Source organism: Aotus nancymaae, unplaced genomic scaffold (assembly GCF_030222135.1).
Source record: "Aotus nancymaae isolate 86718 unplaced genomic scaffold, 86718_ANA_hifiasm-v0.15.2.pri h1tg000077l, whole genome shotgun sequence".
Lineage (NCBI taxonomy): Eukaryota > Metazoa > Chordata > Mammalia > Primates > Aotidae > Aotus > Aotus nancymaae.
The window spans coordinates 7,808,538-7,824,735 of record NW_026988492.1 but is presented as its reverse complement, the minus strand read 5'-3'; the positions used below and the strand labels follow the sequence as shown (position 1 = coordinate 7,824,735).

The 16,198-nt window shown below is 33.9% G+C and overlaps 1 protein-coding gene across 3 annotated transcripts in view; it reads left to right on the top strand.

Moving 5' to 3' along the window:
* The window catches only part of RAB18 (RAB18, member RAS oncogene family), a 34,822-nt gene that overhangs the window by 10,508 nt on the left and 8,116 nt on the right, over nt 1-16,198 (top strand). For all 3 annotated transcript variants that reach the window (XM_064368563.1, XM_012474201.2, XM_012474202.3), the window contains one exon: nt 11,896-11,957. In XM_064368563.1, coding sequence (XP_064224633.1) covers nt 11,896-11,957 — 62 coding nt within the window. The remainder of the gene's footprint in view (nt 1-11,895; nt 11,958-16,198) is intronic.

The window sequence follows — 16,198 nt, the reverse complement described above, 5'->3', positions numbered from 1 at the left end:
CACTCCAGCCTCGACCACCTAGGCTCAAGTGATCCACCTCAGTCTCCTGAACTGGAGCTACAGGCACGTGCCACCATGCCCAGATGATTTTTGTGTTTTTTTTTGGTGATGGGGTTTCACCATGTTGCCCAGGCTGGTCTTGAACTCCTGGGTTCAAGCAGTCTTACTACCTTGGCCTCCCAAAGTGCTGGGATTGCAGATGTGAGCCACTGTTCTCAGCCTGCAAAAACATCTTGACTGTTTTTTTTTTCTTATTACATGGGAGTGTTTGATAAAAGATGGTATTAGGTTTCTTTGTCTGCTATGACAAGGTCACAGGGTAGTCCTTAGTCAGGTACGTACCTAAGTAATTGGTGGCATAGATGGAATTGGTAAGCATGGATATTAGATCCTGTAGAAATTAGTCACACTAATTTTATATAATCTGATAGGCGTAATTCACTTTATGTTAAGTTTTTTATTTTTTTATTTACCCCATTTTATGTAACTTTTGAATATAAAAAGGGTGCTTTAAAAAACGATTTTCAAATAAAAGCCTAGAAAATGAATGTAAAACCATTTTTCTACTTCAGACTGGCTCACAACATGTTTCTTAATCTATTTGAAGACTTATAATTGTTAAAATATGTGAAAATGTCTTTTGAGGGTTGGTATATTTCAACTCCACTTAGATAAATTTTGGTTGTCATCAGTTGATGTCATTCCCTTAGTGAGCTTTCAAAAACACCCATGACTTCTGCTGGGCACAGTGGCTCATGCCTATAATCCCAGCATTTTGTGAGGCCAAGGCAGGAGGATCACTTGAACCTGGGAGGTCGAGGCTGCAGTGAGCTGTGATCCTATGACTGTATTCTAGCCTGGGTGACAGAGTAAGACCTGTCTCCAAAGAGAGGAAAAAAATTGTCATGACAAACTTAAATAATATTGGAATTATCTATTCTTTAAAGGTTACATTTCAGCTGTTGAATCAATCTGATTCTGCTTCCTTCTTTACCATTCCAACCTCTTCAAGTTTTCTATTCTTAGAATAGTCTTGGGAGTATAACTGGGAAAGTATTCATTTTCTCTTAAGTTAGTTGCAAATAGTATTCTTTTAAACTTTTCATTATCTGTGATTGTGGCTCTTTGTCATTTCTAAAATTGTCTATTTTTGTTTTCTTTTCCTAATGAATGTATCTATTGTTTTGAGGATTGCTTTACTTTTTTTCCCTCTCTGTTCTTCCTACTTTTCTTTTGGCATATTTTATTGGTTAAGATAAGTATCAAGTTCCCTTATTTTTAATCCTTATTCTTTGTTAAAGATGTTCTCTAAGAACCAATTCTGTGTTCTGCAGGTTTTGGTATGGAGTATTTCTTTTGTCATTGCTCTGGATACTTTGAATTTTCAGTTTTGCTTTCCCTTTTGAACATCTGAAATCTTTGGGCCGGGTGCAGTGGCTCATGCCTGTAATCTCAGCACTTTGGGAGGCCAAGGCAGGTGGATCACTGAAGGTCAGGAGTTCAAGACCAGCCTGGTCAACATGGTGAAACCACCATCTCGACTAAAAATACAAAAATTAGCCAGGTGTGGTGGCAGGTGCATGTAATTCCAGGTATGCGGGAGGCTGAGGGAAAAGAATCGCTTGAACCCAGGAGATGGAGGTTGCAGTGAGAGAACACTGCACCACTGCACTCCAGCCTAGGTGACACAGAGAGACTCCATCTCAAAAAAAATAAAAAAAGGAAAGAAAGAAAAAGAGAAATCTTTTATTTATCCATATATTTCTATACCTTCATCTATATACCTTAGGCTATACCTTCGTCAGAAGGCTGGGGCTAAATCTGGCCTCTCAACTTCTAATTTGGAGTTCTTCTAATTATTTCACAGTATATCAACCACAGATTTGACCCAAATGTCAAAGAATGCTAAGTATAATTAAGAGAGAAGCAGTAAAATTAAATATGTTAATTAATTAAATGTGCCTGGGTCCACTTCTCTTAATAATTCAAACTATCAGTTAGTGTTGAAAAAGTACTTAAGATTGAAAATAGAAGAACCAGGCAAATGTAAAAATGCAAAGGTAGTGTGGTAAAATATAGCTTAAGGTAGAATTTAAAGTTAATGCATTGAACAGAATAAAGTAGGATAGTATGTGATGATGAAAGGCCCAGTTAATTAAGCAGCTATAACAGTCATAAACAAGTAGGCACCAAACATAGAAGCTATATATAAAAGCTTCAGAACACAGAAAAGAATTTGATGAGGGCCGAGTGCGGTGACTCACGCTTGTAATCCCAGCAGTTTGGGAGGCCAAGGAGGGTGGATTACCTGATGTCAGAAGTTCGAGACCAGCCTGGCCAACATGGTGAAACGCTGTCTCTACTAAAAATACAATAATTAGCCAGGCGTGGTGGCTCACACCTGTAGTCCCAGCTACTTGGGTAGCTGAGGCAGGAGAATTGCTTGAATCCGGGAGGCAGAGGTTGCAGTGAGCCAAGATTGCGCCACTGCACTCCAGCCTGGGTGACAGAGTGAGACTCCATCTCAAAAAAAAAAAAAAAAAAAGAATTTGATAAAAATACAGTTATATTAGATTTATTGCACTTCTTTTGTAGATAGATCCAAAAGACACAGATAAGGCTGTAGGGAGTTGGACTAACACAATCAACAAATCTTTTGAAAAAAGACCTCATTACTTTAAAAGCCCATGGAACAATTATGCAGAATCAATCTCAGACTTGACAATAACAAAGCAAATCCTAAATGGAAAAGAAGTAGAGGTTTTACAATATACATTCTTGATAATTTATTCTTTTAGAAAATATTTTTGATCTATTGGTTTCTTACATATGCATTTGTAGCAGTATTTTTAAAAAATATATACATTAAAGTTGATTTTTTTGGTATACAGTTTGATTTTTTACATATGTATTAAATGTATGTGGTCATATAATTACCAACACAGTTGGCATACCAAATAGTTCCATCATCTCCAAAACTACCTGGTGCTACCCCTTTCTGCTGTATTCTACTTTAGTCATCCTGCCCCTAACCCCAGTAGCCACCTATCTGGTCTCTAGTTTTATCTTTTTGAGAATGTCAGATAAGTGGAATCATCAGATATGTTACCTTTGAGACTGCTTTCACTTAGATTAATGCCTTTGAGCTTCATCCAAGTTCCTGTGAATTGTTTGTTCCTTTTTTATTGCTGAGCTATATTCCATTGTGTAGATGCACCACAATTTTAGTTGGTTTATCTATTCATCTATTATAAGACATTTGTGTTGTTTCTAGTTTTTAGTGATTATGAATAGTCCTATTGTAAACATTCAGGTACAGGGTTTTGTATGAATACTAACTTTTATTTCTTTAGAATACATACCCAGTAATGGAATTGCTGGGTCATGTGGTATATGCATATTTAACTTTGGAAAACTGTTTGGCCATATTTTTATATAGTGGTTGTATCATTTTTACATTCCTTCTAGCATCATGTGAGGATTCTTGTTCTTCTACATCTCTCACCTATTATATTCCTACTAGCAGCCTTTTAAATTTTAACCTCAAATGGGTAAATAGGTATGTGTACGGATCTCATTGTCATTTAATTTGCATTTCTCTAATGACTGATGAGGTTGAGCATCTTTTTAATGGCTATACACACATTTATATATACTGAATATATATATATACATATATATATATATTGCAGTGTCTTCAAGTCTTTTATTAATTTTTTAAGTGGGTTTTTTGCTTTCTTTTTGTTAAGTTTTGAGAGTTTTTAAAATATATTCTGCATTTAAGTCCCTTAGTAGATTATATAAGCTTTGCAAATGTTTTCCTCCCAGTTTCTGGCTCGTCTTTTCATTCTTGTAAAAGTATATTCTAAGAGCATATGTTGTTTAATTTTGATTAAATCTAATTTATTAATTTTTTCACTTATGGATGATGATTTCAGTGTTGTATCTTTCGCCCGACAGAAAGTTGCAGTGATTTTCCCCTATATTTTCTTCCAGAAGTTTTAGAGTTTTAAATGTTACATTAAATATAAGTTTTTGAATTAATTTTTGAATACAGTGTGAGGTATGAAGTTCTTTTTTTGTGTGTGTGTGTGCATGGATATCCAGTTGTTCTAACACTATCAGTTGAAAAGATTGTCCTTTCTACACTGAATAGCTTTTGCAGTTTTGAAAAAGTATCAGTTGATATGAAACATATGAAAGAACAACACATAATAAATCAACAAAACCAAGTGGGGTTTATCCTACAGAGGACAAGTTGGTTTAACATTAGTGCATACTTCACTACTAAACTAAAAAATAAATATCATAATCATCTCAATAGATGCAGAAAATGCATTTGAAAATAATCCAACATGTATTTTTTTTTTTTTGAGATAGAGTTTCATTCTTCTTGCCCAGACTGGAGTGTAACGGCATGATCTTGGCTCACCACAACCTCCTTCTCCTAAGTTCAAACTATTTTCCTGCCTCAGCCTCCCGAGTAGCTGGGATTCCAGGCATGCACCACCACACCTGGCTAATTTTGTATTTTTAGTAGAGATGGGGTTTCTCCATGTTGTTCAGGCTGGTTTCGAACTCCTGACCTCAGGTGATCTACCCACCTTGGCACCCCAGAGTGCTGGGATTATAGGCGTGAGCACCTGGCTCAACATGTATTCTTGGTAACACCTCTCAGTAAACTATAATTAGAAACCTGATAAAGGATATCTGTGAAAAAACATACAGCTAACATCATACTTAATGGTAAAAGAATGTTTTCCCCTTAATATGAGGAACAAAATAAGAATATAAGCTCTCACCATTTCTATTGTACTAGAAATTTTTAGCCAGGGCAGTAATACAAGAAGTAAAAGTCATCCAGATTGGAAAAGAAGAATGCAAAAATCCATGGGAATATAAAAATCCATATTTAAAATATCAAATGTATTTCTATATATTAGTAATTTAAAAAAGGAAGATGAAAAATCAAATTTTTTTTAAAAAAAATCTATGGAATACCTAGGACTAAATTTGACAAAATTTGTCAAAGACCTGTAACACTGAAAATTACAAAATACTTGTAAGATAAATTTTTAAAGACCTAAGTGAATGGAAAGATACAGCTTTTTCAATAGCCATAAGATTTAATATTGCTAAGAGGTCAGTTCTCCCCAAAATGATCTGTAGATTCAGTGTAACCCTTGTCAAAATCCCAGCAGCCTTTTATTTGTACAACAAGCTGATTGTAAGTTTCACTTGGAAATGCAAAGGAACTAGACTAGCCAAAACAACTTGGAATAAAACCAAAACTTTATCACCATTGAGTATGACATTAGCTATGGGTTTTTTATATATGATGTTTATTATGTTGAGAAAATTCCATTCTATTCCTAGTTTGTGGAGTGTTTTTATCATGAAAGGGAATTGAATTTTGTCAAATGCATTTTCTGCATCAAGATGATCATCATGTATTTAAAAACGCTTCATTTTCTTAATGCGATGTATTTCATTTTTCTTGTCCACCTGTTCTTGCATTTAGTAAGATTCAGTGTCCTTACAGAATTTACTCATGTACAGAAAACTTGAATAAACTATTCATGTTCGTAAATTTTGGCAGATTGCATATTTGCAAGAATTTGCCCATTTCATTTAGGTTATCTAATTCATTAACATACAATTGTTCATAGTATTTTCTTATGATCCTTTTTTTTCTGTAAAATTGGTAGTATTGACCCTATTTTCATAATTGATTTTTGTAATTTGAGTCTTTCTCTCACTCCCTTCTTTTTAAAGTCAGTCTAGCTTGAAAGTTTGTCTATTTTGTTGATCTTAAAAAAAAAAAACTTTGGTTACTGATTTTCTTTATTGTGTTTTATTCTCTATTTAATGATCTTTGCTCATATTATTTATTACTTTTGTCCTGCTAGCTTTGCACATAGTTTACTCTTCTTTTTTAGTTCCTTAAGGTATAAAGTTAGGTTATTGATTTGAAGTTTTGTTTTCTTTATAATATATTCATTTACAGCTATAAATTTATGGACTGGCATGGTGGCTCACATCTGTAATCCCAGCTCTTTGGGAGGCTGAGGCAGGCAGATCACCTGAGGTCAGGAGGTAGAGACCTGCTGGGGCAACATGGTGAAACCCCTTCTCTACTAAAAATACAAAAGTTAGCCAGGTGTGGTGGTGGGCACCTGTAATTCCAGCTACTAGGGAGGCTGGGATGGGAAAATCACTCCAGGAGATTGCAGTGAGCCGAGATTGTGCCACTGCACTCCAGCCTAGGTGACAGAGCAAGACTCTATCTCAAAAAAGAAAAAAAAAAAATTCTCTCTTAATATTGTTTCACTGCATTCCCTAAGTTTTAATATAATGTATTTTTATTTGTCTCAAGGCATTCTCTAATTTTTTTCTATGATTTCTTCTTTGACTTAGTGGTTGTTTAAAAGGGTATTGTTTCATTTTCATGTATTTATGAATTTGCCAGTATTCCTTCTGTTATTAATTTCTAGGTTTATTCCATTGTAATCAGAAAAATGGTTTGCACGATTTCGGTGTTTTTGTTGTTGTTGTTGTTGAGACAGAATTTCGCTCTGTCACCAGGCTGGAGTGCAGTGGCACGATCTTGGCTTGCTGCAATCGCCGCCTCCCAGGTTCAAACGATTCTCCTGCCGTAGCCTCCCAAGTAGCTGGGACTATAGGCATGCGCCATCATGTCTGGCTAATTTTAGTATTTTCAGTAGAGATGGAGTCTCACCATGTTGGCCAGGGTGGTCTCAACCTCTTGACCTCGTGATCCACCCACCTCAGCCTCCCAAAGTGCTGGGATTACAGACATGAGCGACTGTACCTGGCCCGATTTTGGTTTTTTGAAATGTATTAAGACTTGTTTTCTGGCCAGCATATAGTCTGTCCTGGAGAATGTTTCATGTACACTTGAGAAAAATTTGTTGTTGTATGGAGTGTTCTGTTGGCTCTCATGGGTGTTCAAGCCCTTTATTTTTTGTTGTTAATGTATCTTATTACACTATTCATAATTGGAAGTGGTGTATTAAAACTCTGTTCATATGAAAAAGACACTTGCACATGCATGTTTGTAGCAGCACAATTCACAAAAATATAGAACCAGCCCATATGCCCGTCAGTTAACGAGTAGATAAAATGTGTAATATGTATACCATGGAATACTACATTGGGTACAGTGCACACTGCTCAGGTGATGGATGCACCAAAATCTTGGAAATTACCACTAAAGAACTTATCCATGTAACACATACCACCTGTTCCTAAAAACCTATTGAAATTAAAAAAAAAAAAAGGATAAAGTATATGGGAGGATTTTAAAAAAAAAAGAGGGTGATATGCTCTGGTTCTGTGGGGAGAGGCATGGAAACTCAGTGTTTGGGACCCTCCCAGACCTCATCCTTACGTGTCTGTCTTTTTGGCTGGTCCTGATATTGTACCCTTTGTAATAAAACTGTAATTGTAAAAATCTAAATAAAATGTAATTTGTAAAATAGATGTTTTGGAATTCAGTCAGGCAATAAAAATAATCAGTATTTTCCGTGGAGGGCTTGTGTTTAGGAAAGTAAATAAATAGAATCTTCAACTGTTAACACTATTTTTCCCTTTAATTCTATCAGTGTTTACTTCATATATATTGGACTTCTGTTCTATGGTGTATATTTTTATAATTGTATCTTCTTGAGAATTGGCCTTTTTATCAAAATATTTTGTCTTTAGTCTCCTAACAGTTTTTGACTTAAAGTCTATTTTGTCTGATTTTAGCATAATCACCCTTGTTCTCTTTTGGTTACTATTTGCATGGAATATCTTTTCCTGTCCTTTCACTCTCAACCTATATTTATTTCCAGACCTAAAGCAAATCTCTGATAGACAGCATGTAGTTGAGTTTTTGAAAAGTATTCTGCCAGTCTACTTTTGACAGGAGAGTTTATTCTGTTTGCATTTAATATACCAATAAGGAAGGACTTCTGCCATTTTGCTATTTATTTGCTTAAAGAGTTTTTGTTCCTGAATTCTTCCTTTACTGCCTTTTTATGTGTTTAGGAATTTTTTATAATAATGTGCTTTGACTCCCTTCACATTTCCTTTTTTATCTATAGTCTATAGATATTTTCTTTGTTATCTATTTCTTTTTCAGTAAATTCTGGTAGCTTTTAATCTTTCGAGGAAATTATCCCTTTTATTTTAGTTGTCAAATTTATTGGCATAAACTTGTTCATAACATTCTCTCATTCCTTTAATCTTTGTACAAGCTATGAATGGTGTGATATTTTTCATTCTTTATAATGATAATTTTTGTCTTCTTTTTCCTGATCAGTTTGATTAGAAGTTTATCAGTTTTATTGGTTTTCTTATTGATCCAACTTTTGGATTCATTGATTTTTTTTTAAGTTGTTTTTCTGTTTTTAATTTCTGGTTTGAACTTTATTTTCTTCTACTTCTTTAGGTTTAATTTGCTGCTCTATTGTCTTAGTTTAGAAGCCTAGGTCATTGATTTTAGATCACTTTTCTAATATGGGCATTTAGTGCTTTAAATGTTCCTGTAAGTATTGCTTTAATGGCATCCTACAAGTTTTGATGTGTTTTTCTTTTCATTTAAAATATTTACTTTAAAGTACTTAGAACAATTTCATTATGTTGTTTCTGAGTTTTTCTTTTCTTTTTCTTTTTTACTAGGGGCTTATTGAGCTTTTATGATCTGTGGATTTATATTTTTCATCAAATTTGAAATTTTTCAGCCATTATTTCTTCAGATATATTTCCCTGCCTTTCTTCTCTCTTCTTTTTCATCAACTCCATTGTTTGCGTATTAGGCTGCTTGAAGTTGTCCCATAGATGATTGATGCTCTCTCATTTTTTTTGAATCTTTTCTTTCTACTTCCTCTTGGGTAGTTTCTTTTGCTGTGTCATCATATTCACTGATGGTTTCTTCTGCAGCATCTACTTTGTTGTTAATCCTATTCAGTTTATTTTTCATCTCAGACATTGCCATTTTCACCTTTTTTTTTTGAGACAGTCTTGCTGAGTGCAGTAGCACAACTACGGCTCATTGCAGCCTTGATCTTTCAGGCTTAAGCCATCCTCATACCTCAGCCTCCTGAGAAGCTGGGACTACAGGGACAAACCACCATGCCTGGCTAATTTTTAAATTTTATTTTTGTCAAGATGAAATCTCACTATTTTGCCAGGGCTGGTCTCCAACTCCTGGCCTCAAGCGATCCTCCCACCTCAGCCTCACAAAGTGTTGGAATTACAGGTGTGAGCCACTGTGCCCAGCCTCTTCATCTTAAGAAAGTTCTATTTGATCTTTTTTTATGTCACTCATGTCTGCTTAACTTTTTGAACATGTGGTGTGCAGTTGTCACATGTGTGTCAGTTCTGAGTCAGTTTCTATTGATTAATTTTTTTTCCTCTTCAACAAGACATAAGCTTCTGCTTCCATTGATATTTTCTAGTCTCCCATTCACATATATGTATTGTTGAGTTCATATTTTCTTTGACCTATTTCATGAAGGTTATTTTTGTTAAAACTAGATAATATAATTAATAAAGCTTTTGAAATAAGCAGTAAGTGCACATGAAAATTTACAAGTGTGCCTAAAAAAGATTCTTGCAAAGAAACTGAATTAAAGGTCATATTAAAAATGCAAACACAAATGAACAAGGAAAAGCTGAGATGGCAGTTCTTCTGTTTCTGTTTTGAGCTCCTTGTCACTCACAGGAAAAGATTGAAAAGATGGTTTAATCAAATTTTGTAAGAAACTAGCAAAATCAAATCTCGCAGAAAGACTCCCACTGCTGCTACCAATTAAGACAAATTATTAGCCACTTAAAAAAGAGAAGAACCAGGCAGGGTGAAGAAGCAGTCTTAGCATGTGAGATCTGAAGAGCTCTATTGCTGCTGCATGTGAGATTCACCAGAGGAACCAAGAGAAGATGACTGGGGACTTTAGGGGTCTGGATTTAGATGAGGTGCCCCTTCAGGCTACCCATGTCTGTTGGCTTTGATGGTAGGACTGTAGTGGTGTGTGTGTCTTGTGGATGTTATTGGTAAGTTTCAGATATAATATGTCAAAAGCATAACTTAGAAACATTGTTAGTTATTCACATGCAAATTATTCTTATGTCAGAGACAGTTATTAGACTGTTGTCAACAAACAGGCAAAACCAGGAAATAATAGAAGAGAAGGAGGAGATAGGGTATGGGAGGAATTCTTGAAGTGGTGAGTTTCTTTTCTTGGGTAAACAAATTAGCTGATAGTTAGGAAAGATGCTTGTCTGCTCTTTAACATATATCTGGGATTATTAAGAAGAAAAAATAATTCTTTATATACTCCCTGAAAAACCTTGAGAATTTAACTGTGGAGTGTGCATGACAGAGGCCATCTCTATGTAATGTCTATTAGTCGCTGTCATTTAGTACCTCCACCAAGTCACAACCATTTTCCTCTATGAATTTTCCCAGGGTTTGTGCCTTTTTTTTTTTTTTTGCAATAGGAAGAAAATGTAGATAATTTCATGTTGTTTATGTAGATGGTTCCACTTTTAAAATGACACTGTAACTTCTTTATCTGGACCTGGTAAATACAAGATTATTTAGTATGTGGGATTTTTTGTCTGTTTGGCCGTGAAGAAATTTTATACTTAGGTTTTTCTTGGGCTATGTAATCAGCACTGTCCTTTTACTAATGGTTGCCCACCATTCTAGGCTTTATCAGCTCCTTTATCACCCCAGCTCAAAACACCAAACTTAAAAAATATTTGACATACAGAAAGACCTGGCATTGTGCACATTTTGAATATGCATTTTTAGTACCGAATTTGTAAAGGTAATGGATCACCACAAGTCTTCCAAGAATTACGAATATATTTCCATATTGGTGACAGGTGTTCTATTAAGCATTTAGTATGTAAGGGTGCTGTTCATCTTAGTTGGGGCTGTTCTGAATTAATTGTGACAAGCTAATAAGATCTTTTGAAAGTTTCTTTCCAAGCTTCTTGAGCTAATGTTTTCCCTCTGGCCATTGGGGTAGACTGCACATTATGTTTTTGATACTCTTTAAAGACATGTGGGCAGTTGCTGTTCATTTAAGCCAGATGGCATGTGTCAACTCTTTTTCCTGGAAAGGGAGAGGTTTGTTTTTTGGCTGCTGTAATAAAGCCTTGTGTGACTTATGAAACTTTTTTCTTTACATAAATTAGTACTTATAGAAGCTTTTCATAGAATTTTGGGCACTCCTTTCTTTCACTTATGAAAATTCATAGATGATTGTATATAAATGTTTTTATGTATAAATTCTTTTATTAAAATTGTGCTGTAGCAAGTTATCATTGATTAGGTTATTATATAAAAATAGTATTTTTTTAAGGATAAAAACAAAATAAAGAGATTATAAGACAAAGAGTGAGTGGCTCTTATATTTTTACCAGTTCTCCAAGCTGCTTACACTCAAGATCTCAGTTAGTGGTTGGCTGGCAGTGGATAGCACTCTTAACAATAGCATGTGGATGCTTAGGTAGCCCCTGGAATCTGCCATGATCCACAGTCAGCCATGGATAGTCTTCTTTATGTGAGCACTGTAATTGCAGCTCTTGACTTGTAACATGCATAGTGAGTTATCACCTTAAATTGAATTTTATTTTTCCTTTTTGGAAGAATGGAAGGTAGGTGAGTGAGTGAATTCTGAAAGCATTCGATTTTTATTTATCCCTATTAAATCCTAACATCCTGGATTTTAATGATACTTTTTATCTCCACATCCAGAATTCTAAGAATTTGGGGTGTTAATTGGGCATTTGGTAAAGGTGATTTTTCTGTTTTCTGTGGTAATGGAGTTTAAAAGTCTGTTTTGCTGGGAGACTTATCCAAATTTTTGTTTCTTTAAGGTGTTGACTTTAAGGTGAAAACAATTTCAGTGGATGGAAATAAGGCTAAACTTGCAATATGGGTAAGAGTTTTTAAAATGTATTTTTAAAATATTAAACTTTACTTTTTAGGGACACAGAAATTGATTTGTGTAGTGTTCTAGAGGTGGTTAATGAGCAATTTATATTAAATAACTTGGGAGATTTGATACTGATTAAAGGATAAACAAAGAGTATATCTTATTGAGTAATTAAGCAGCTATGTTTTGTTTAAATTTTAAAATGCATAATTCTTTACGAATATTTCAAAACAGAACAGAATATTAAAAAAATCCTCTCATCTGCCAAAGAGAATCATAATTGGATATGTTAAAAAGACCATTTAGACTGAACTAACACTAAAGACAATTGTTAAGTGGAGGAGGAATGATGTTATATTTAGGAAAAAATTTTATTTGTGTTAGTATAAGTATTTGTAAAATTTGAGGTTTCAAACTTTGAGTTTATTTTTAATGCCTCGTTTTTCCTTACTGGATTCTTTTCTTTTTCCTGTGAATCCAGCCATTCTGATCCCCATTGCTGTACTAGGTAGATCTCCTCATGCTAGTGCCAAATAAGGTAGCATTAACTGTCAAAAATATCCAAGATGCTCAGTGTCTATGTTTGTCTCTGTGTCTCCCTTTCCTCAATCTATTTACCCACCTACATACTGATCTATCTATATCTATATCTATCTAAATGTGTTCGGTAATATATATACATATATTCTAAATATATACTGTTTTATATATCTAATTTCCACATTTACTTTGATTAAAGATATATGTTTATAACATAAGAAATCAAATTGGAACTGATCAGCAGTCATCAAATCGAGGCATACTTCCACATGGTGGTTAAGTGGTAAATGCTGTTTGTACATCTGTCACAGATTGAAAACAACAAGTGTTCATGCATTGTATGATGTTGTTCATTTTCTTGGCATTCTCTGAATGGCACACTGTTTCTAATACACACTTATCCCCAGATAACAAATAACTATGTAAGTGTGTTTAATGTTTTTGTCAGTTTTTCCTAATGTACAGTACTTTAAATTTGTTAGCCTGTTTGCCTCTTTCCCCCAAATATATTTAATATCAATCAGAACAGTAATGTCTAACAAAACTATTTGGAAAACATTGGACTAGACTATGGTAAAATATGTTGACCAATGTAAGAACGCTGGCTTTTTCTGTACTAAAGTGGGGGCCTGATTTCCATATGCTTTTCATGGTTAATTCATTATCCCTTTCCCCGCTTACTGCTGTTTTGTGAAATATATAGATAAGAGTCAGTTCTGAGGGTTGCTGCTTGCATTAAGATTTTTCTCTTATAGTTTTCTTTTAAATTTACTTTCTAGTTTTTGCCTGACAGAAAGGTTGGCAGGTATTATTGAAGAGATGTCTTTACCATAGACCTATAAATGTTTTTTAAAGAAGAGAGGTTTGTAAGAATAATACAGGGTAAGAATAATACAGGGTCGATAATAGAGACAATTAGACATTAATAGAGAAGACCGTCCATAAATGTATACCACTGAATACATTTCAGTGAGCATTCTTTAAAGTATCTAGGGATGTGTATACATACCACTACACATACGGGTATGTGCAGTTTTCCAAAAGAAAGGGATTATATCTTACATTTTTAAACCTGTTTGTCCTTCCTGCCTTCCTCCTGGCCCCCACACACAGTATGTGCTATATCCATTTATATGGCCACCTAGTATTCCATTTCATAGCTGTACTTTAATTTAGTCAGCCTTCAGTGAGAAATACTTAAATTTTTTCCAGGTTTTCACAAAGATTAGAGCTCCTTGAGCATCCTGATTTATACTTCTGTGTGTACTTGTCCAGTTACTTTAGAATGTGTAGCTGGAAGCAGAAATGAATATGAAGTATTAACATTAATGTATACCAAAAAGCCTTTTTTCAGTTTATACTACCACCAATTATATTTTCATATTCATTCTTCCACATGCTAATCTGTACTATTATCATTCTTTCTGTATTTGCCTCTGAGTGATGCTGTTTTACTTAAATTTGCATTTCTTTTGATAAGAGATTTTTGCCTGTTCAATTGATCATTTTAAAAAATAAATTTTCTTTTTACATATTTTACCCATTTATATATTAGCATTCATCTTTTTCATCATTAAAGTCTTTATATAATAAAAGTATTAGTCTTCATGCTTTTGGCAAGTGAAAAAAAAAGTATTAGGTCTTTGTCATGTGGTATAATTTTCTAATCTGTCATTTGCCTTTAAAATCGTGTTTCAGTTGAATATATGTTTGTGTTCTGGTTTGTGTATAATACTAACTCTGCCGTATGCTACAGATTTTTTTTCCAGTTTGTCATGTACCTTCAAATATTTTTAAGGATGAATAATGGGAGTGGGGAGGTGAAGAGGAGGTAAAGGGTGTTCTTGTCATACCAAGGTTTTAATGTTTATATGGTAGGATCAGCTGTTTTTATCATGACATTTGGGTGTAATGTTGTATTTAGGAAGGCCCCTCTACTCAATTAGAAATATATGAATCCATAGTTGCCTAATTCTTCTATAGTTTTATTTATCAAATGAGTTTCTCTCCTACTTGGAAGCTTCTTTTAGGATGAAATAGAATAATTAAGCTTAACCCTGCCCCTCTTGCGTCCTGAAAGTGCATACTCATCATGACCTAAATGGCATCTGAGAGGTTGTTTCCTTCTACTGCCTTTTGCTATGTCCTTGCTTCACTTTCACTTTATTCTATCTTTTAAGCCTTTCTAGATCTTTCCTAGCCCTGAACTTTTCTATATATCTTTGGTAATTTCTTCTTTTCTTCCCCCATCAGAAAATAAAACCACAGGACAGAGACAAAAAGCTGTGCTTCTTTTATCTTACAAAGATGTTATTATACCTACCACATATTACTGTTTTGAAAACAAACACAAGCAAAAATCTAACTTCTACTTAAGCATATACACTTTATAGTTATTATAAATCCTGATCCAATGCTATTGCACAGGGTTCCTTCCACCTCCTAAATTATAACACCTATTTAAACATTTTTATAATTGAATCCAAAAATGGCAAGGCTCTAAACATCTGGCCTAATTACTAATATTCACAAGTAAAGTGTCAAAGTCAAGTGTAATATTTCAACATTAAAACTTTCTTGCGTATGGTCTTTACTTTTAAAACATTGGGATTTATGGATATTTTAACTGGAATTGCGGTTCTGATTTTTATGTTGTGTTTCATTAAGGCAGTTTTTGAAGTTGATCTCAATGAAGACCGGAGAGAACAAAGTTCATGTTCACTTGTTTTCTGCCAGCTTTGGAAGTTATGGATACAGTTTCCTTATGCAAATAGAATAAACGTTTTTCCTGTTATCACAAAGTCTTGGGGCTAAAATGCTTGCCCCAAGCTATTTGTTATGAAAATGGAACAGTATTGCATGTATGGAAAAATAGATACTTCTTAAATTTCCAAATTCACTGTTCCAAAACTGAGTTTTGTCTTTTAAATAATGACTTTTCCTTCTTTTTTTTTTCTCTCAAAAAAAGATAGTCTGTACTACTAAAAGTTAAATGCTTAACATTGTGCAATTCTAAAAGTTATAATGTATCTGGAAACTGAATAATTTGAATGTTACTAATTTGTCATTTTTTGCATGTAAGCAAATAGCTAGGACACAGTCTCATAATGATTTGTCATTTTAAAATATACATTTTTATTGAGTCTTTATGAATTAAGATTTTCTGAAATAGGTACTAGTGCAAGGCTCTGAAGAGCATTTCTAGTTTCTTATATATATTATCAATTGCTTCCTAAAAGTGGCGGTAGTAAAAGTGGTGACACTTTCACTGATATACATAGTAATAATTTTACTATCATATACATAGTAGTTATATCATTTGGCTTCTAGTTGATTCTTTTTTTTCCTGCAAATTTGGGTTTTGATTACTTGAGCATAGTGATCAAAAAAGATCACTGGTCATCCATGTGCTGTTTCATTAATGATTATCAAACTACCATGTTGACTTGTCTCTTATTATCAAAATTTTAATCTGCTTTAGGTAGATAGCAAGTTCACTTTGCTTTAAGCAGCTTTTAATTTATATTATTGTTTTTGAAAAGTTGAGTAAGTATGCAAATTGAATAATTTTAAAATCCAAGGCAGGTTTTGTAAGAAAGTTTAAGGCAGAGAGAATTTTGTAAAGAGAAAAATCATTTATTTTATACATTTATTTGTTTAGAAAATTTACTTTAAATCTGTTACTTCTTCACTTAAACATGGCA